The 5044-nt window shown below is 40.4% G+C and overlaps 1 protein-coding gene across 1 annotated transcript; it reads left to right on the forward strand.

Moving 5' to 3' along the window:
- The first annotated feature begins 1619 nt into the window (after positions 1 to 1619).
- LOC100260029 (receptor-like serine/threonine-protein kinase At4g25390) lies at positions 1620 to 3977 on the forward strand. The gene has a single exon (XM_010664047.3). It carries the CDS (start codon positions 1917 to 1919, stop codon positions 3861 to 3863), a length of 1947 nt encoding a protein of 648 aa, XP_010662349.1. The 5' UTR covers positions 1620 to 1916; the 3' UTR covers positions 3864 to 3977.
- The last annotated feature ends 1067 nt before the right edge of the window (positions 3978 to 5044 follow it).

A 5044-nucleotide genomic window follows, 5' to 3' on the forward strand; every position in this document is an offset into this window, starting at 1 on the left:
AGGAACGTCTGACGTATTAGGTGATTTGTCTCTTGCCACTTGCCTTTAAAAAAGATTACGTACAATTTTATTGTTTGAAAACGTATGGAGACGGACTAAGTCAAGAAGAGGTTAGCGTCCACTGTCCTATGGCAAGATAAGCATGGGGAGATTGTCAAAGGGGTGGGGTATCCACCATGTGAAGTGTGGTAAGCAGTTGGAAAATGGGGGATGGGAAGAGGGAAAGTTGAACCTAATCCTCCACCATCCCACTTACTTTTATTAAGTCATGATATTATATGTCGGGTTTTCTAGCACTTACTTATGTTCCATGTGATTGATGGAATATCTCTTTAGCTTCCCTTAGCTTCCCTTGCCCTGGTATTTTTTATTTATTTATAATCGTGGATGTTGGGGCTAGTTTATGTGTACTTCAACTAATTCCACGAGGTCCCTCATCCACGAGTTATCCCTCATCCACGAGGTCCTCCAGTGGCCCTGAGGGGATTTTGGTGACCATTAGGAAGCAAACCCAAGGTCAGACCAACTGAGCTACCCCTCATTGTTTTCCCTTGCCTTGGTAATTGGGTTTAATCCCTCTTTCTCTAGTGACGACACCAAGGCTAGGACATGGGAGCAAATGGAGGGAACACATTGTAGGCTATAAATGATGCCCCAAAAGAACCAAGGAGTAAATTCTGTGGTTGGTATTGGATGTGAGATGAAAGTATTTTAAGGTAATGTTTGGTTAGCGGAAAGTAGCAAGAAAAAAAAATGGTAAGACAAAATATTTCCTTAAGCTTGATTGTAATATGAAAAACATTAAAGAAAATCAAATATACTTAAAATTAGTTAGAAATTTAAGCATTTTAAAATTATTTAGGGTTTGTTTTGTTATGACTCAAATTTCAAACAATCTAAAACTTGACTCGTGACCCTAGGTGAAAAGTTAAATCCTAAGGTCATATTTAGTTCATCGATCATTTATCTTATCTTATCTTATATTCAATCATTAATAGGAATGGTGTAGAGATATATTATTCATCATTTTTATTTTTTATTTATTTTTATCTTTTTTACATTTGATATGTTAATTTTATGTTAAGATATGAGACATGTATATTCTATGTATTATAAATTTATTTGTTTTTATTATTTTTTTTTTATTTTTTTTATATACTCATTTTGTAAAATAAAATTATTTTATTATAAATTAATTTATGATTAAAAAATAAAAACTAAAAAATATTTATAAATAATGTTAATATATGATATATAAATTATTTTTATATATTAAATAAAATAATATAAAAAAATTTATTTATAAAATTTAAATATTTTAATTATAAATATTGTTAAATATAAGAGAAATTTCATTTTTTTAAACAAAAAAATATTGAAATGTGGTATAATTTTTATTTTAAATATTACAAATATTTATCTGTGTTATAAGAATAAATATTTTATAACATTGTAATATATTTTTTTAATAAAAAATCTTAAAACTACCTTTAGCAAAAAAGGTCACTTTTATCATAAATTCATAATTACTTTAAAAGAGGATTTATAATTCAAGTCGAATAAAACATTACCTTCTAAATCAAACTCTTTTAAATGCACTGAATTTATGATAAAGAAAAAAAGATATAATTATGGAAAGTGGGTGATGTGGAGGACACGCCCGCCTAAAAGGGCACACAGGTGTAAATAAAGCACAAATGAAGAAGCAAACAAAAGGCCACAGAATTCTTTCAGAAAGAATCATTTCCTTCAACTTCGTCACTGAAAAGCAGAAGACGAAGGGCGAAAGAGAAGAAGAGAAGCAGAGGAGAATTTTACTTCAATTCTCACGGCAGACTCTCTGATGCAATCATGGCCCTCCGTTCTCCTTGATCATCGTTGGTAATTTTTTCAGTTTTTCTTGGGTCTTTGTCACTATGCCATATCGCCAGCCTCCGCCATTCCCAGTTCCATCTCCACCGCCATCGGCGTCTCCCACCACCCAATTCCACCCCTCTCCCCACCACGGTGCCCCGCCCCCATCTCGCCTCCTTACTCCGGTAGCTGGCGTTCTCGCCGGCTTCTCTTTCCTCCTCTGCCTGGTTGTTTTCTTCAGGAAACTCTGGCGGAAACGCACCGTTCCCGCCGATGCCAAGCCGCCGTACCGCTACTCCTACTCTGTCCTTCGCCATGCTACGTCGTCGTTCTCCGCTGCCAACCGCCTCGGCCAGGGAGGGTTCGGCTCCGTCTATCGTGGCACCCTCAAGTCAGGGAAAGAAATCGCCGTCAAGGTAATGGACTCCGGCTCTCTCCAAGGAGAGCGAGAGTTCCAGAACGAGCTCTTCTTCGCTGGCAGGATCGACTCAAATTACATTGTTCCGGTCATCGGCTTCTCCTCTGACCGGCGGCGTCAGAGAATGATTCTCGTCTATGAGTTGATGAGTAACGGAAACTTGCAAGATGCTTTGCTGGATCGCAAGTGCTCGGAGCTGATGGACTGGAAGAAAAGGTTTGAAATTGCTATGGATGTCGCCAAAGGAATTGAATATCTTCACAGCTTGGATCCGCCGGCGATTCACGGCGATATTAAGCCTAGTAACATACTATTAGATCGGTGCTTCTCGGCGAAAATCGGCGATTTTGGTCTGGCAAAGTCGAAATCGGAGGATCAGGTGGTGGTGGTGGTGGTGGATGATGCAATAAAGATGAACGGCAGAGAGGAGGCGAAGAAGAAGGAATTAGTGAGCTGTGGTGGAGGTGCAGTGGATGATAATGCGTCGGTGGTGGAGGATACAGAGAGCGTGGCAACGGGGTTCGAGGAGATGAGTGTGAATGTGGAGCAGTCGCCAGAGAGCTTCGCCGTGGATGCAGTGGCATCGTCTCCGGGATCAGAGACTTTTGATAGGGTTAGTGTTGAGAGTGTCGGGGGAAAGAGGAAGAAGAACATGGTCGGGAAGGATGGGTGGCCGCGGCAGGATAATGGGGCGATGGAGGTGGGTTCTGTAAAGGACTATGTGAGAGAATGGATGGGAATGGAGCTAAGAAAGGAAAGTCCCAATGACCACTGGATTGGGGCATCTTCTAGTGGTGCTAATTTGGACAAGTTAGAGAAAAAGAAGGAAAAGAGTTGGAAGAAGGAGAAGAGGAGGCCGGCCAGGGAGTGGTGGAAGGAGGAATTTTGTGAGGAGCTTGCTAGGAAAAAGAAGAAGAAGATGAAGCGCCAAAAGGGGAGGGATAAGGACTTTGGGGGAGAAAATTGGTGGCCGACAGATGAGGATATGTATGTAGATAGGAAGAAGAAGAGTAAGAGGAGCAGCAGAGGTGGGAGTAAGGGTAGTGTGGATTGGTGGTTGGATGGGCTGAGTGGTGAGCTTTGGAGAGCTCGACGCAACAGCCATGATTCGGCCGGTGGGGAAATTCCAAAGAGTGGTGGTATAAGCAGCACGCCGAGCATGAGGGGAACGATGTGTTATGTTGCTCCTGAGTATGGTGGTGGTGGAGACGTGTCGGAGAAGTGTGATGTGTATAGCTTTGGGGTTCTGCTGCTGGTTGTCATTGCTGGCCGACGGCCACTTCAGGTGACCGCCTCACCCATGGCGGAATTTCAAAGGGCAAATCTTATATCTTGGGCTCGGAACCTTGCCCGTGCTGGGAAGCTTATTAATCTGGTTGATCAGTCTATTCAGTCTTTGGACCGAGAACAAGCTCTCTTATGCATCATGGTTGCTCTCATCTGCCTCCAGAAATCACCTGCCCGGCGTCCTTCCATGAAAGAAGTTGTGGGCATGCTTTCAGGTGATTCAGAGCCTCCCAAGCTACCATTTGAATTTTCCCCTTCACCTCCCTCCCGCTTTCCCTTCAAGTCCCAAAAGAAAGTTCGGTGAGTTCCTAATGTTTGGTATAGATTTTCATGAACAGTATTATACTGCAGTAGAGCATTATTTTATCATCTTTGTGGATGATCAGTGTAAATAAAAGAATTTTTTACGTTTGATGAATGCGGGCCTTTTCCCTTTCTTCTTTGTGTTGAGATTGTTGTGGCAAAAAAAATCCATAGTTCCTGTATAGTCATAATTGAGGTACAAAGCAAACCACACGACCCCTCTTCATTTTTCCTCTTGCACTGAGTTTCAGGGCTTCCAGGAATAATTGGATATAAATATTTAGCTATGGCCCATGCCTTTAGTGGTGAGGTCCGGGAGGTCATCTAAATCAGTGTGGATCTCATCAGTGTCCTTTGAATTAAATAAGCAGCTTGCTTTTTATAATTTGAGTATTTCTGGGCCATGGGTAGTCCTCCCTTCTTGTCTGCTACTGCTGAAAAGTTGGTTTGATATTATTTTATGCAGGCACTTTCCAACCTAGGCAGCAGGGGAAAAGTTTTTTCTGTTATTCATGGTGATACCTGTGATACGGATTTTACCTGCCAAAGTTCTTAAGAAGTCACTGTAAAGGGGGGTTTCTATGAGATATTACCTATATGCATTATCCCTCAACTGTGTTTTGAAATGGAAGGAATTGTTAAAATTGTGAATTCTGCTGTTTGGAACCCACATAATTTGTAATGTAAAAGAATTGGCTGAGGATTTGGAGGAGCAGAGAAGCCCTTCCACTTTCCCATCTTGCCCTCTTTTTTAACATAACATTGATGGGCAAAAGGTGTGAGCAAAATATTTTTTTTTATATCTAAAATTCTAAATGCCAAATGAGAGAATAAAATTTAATCCAATACCTTTCTTCTACTTTCTAGTCATTAAGTATTCCTTGCTCTTAATGATTTGACATTGTCCAATACATAGAAAATTTTTCCCAATCCCTTATCAACCCTATATATGATTATATATAGCCACACAAGTTCTATTGTTCCCCTCTCATTTACTTGTGGGCAGAAAGAAGCAATAAAATAAAAATATGGTTTTTTAATCTATTTGTATCAACTTGGTGTTTGATGTTCATTAGCCCATGAACTTGGTGAAATAGTCTATGAACATACTGTAACACTGGAGAGCAAGTGGATTAAGGCATTGGGCATTCAGATCCTTGTGATCTTGGCCTGGTATCTGTG

The sequence above is a fragment of the Vitis vinifera genome, chromosome 16 (assembly GCF_030704535.1).
Source record: "Vitis vinifera cultivar Pinot Noir 40024 chromosome 16, ASM3070453v1".
NCBI classification, from domain to species: Eukaryota; Viridiplantae; Streptophyta; class Magnoliopsida; order Vitales; family Vitaceae; genus Vitis; species Vitis vinifera.

Bases quoted from the DNA above. Each gene is read 5' to 3' on its own strand.
- LOC100260029 (XM_010664047.3), top strand. From the start codon at position 1,917: ATGCCATATCGCCAGCCTCCGCCATTCCCAGTTCCATCTCCACCGCCA.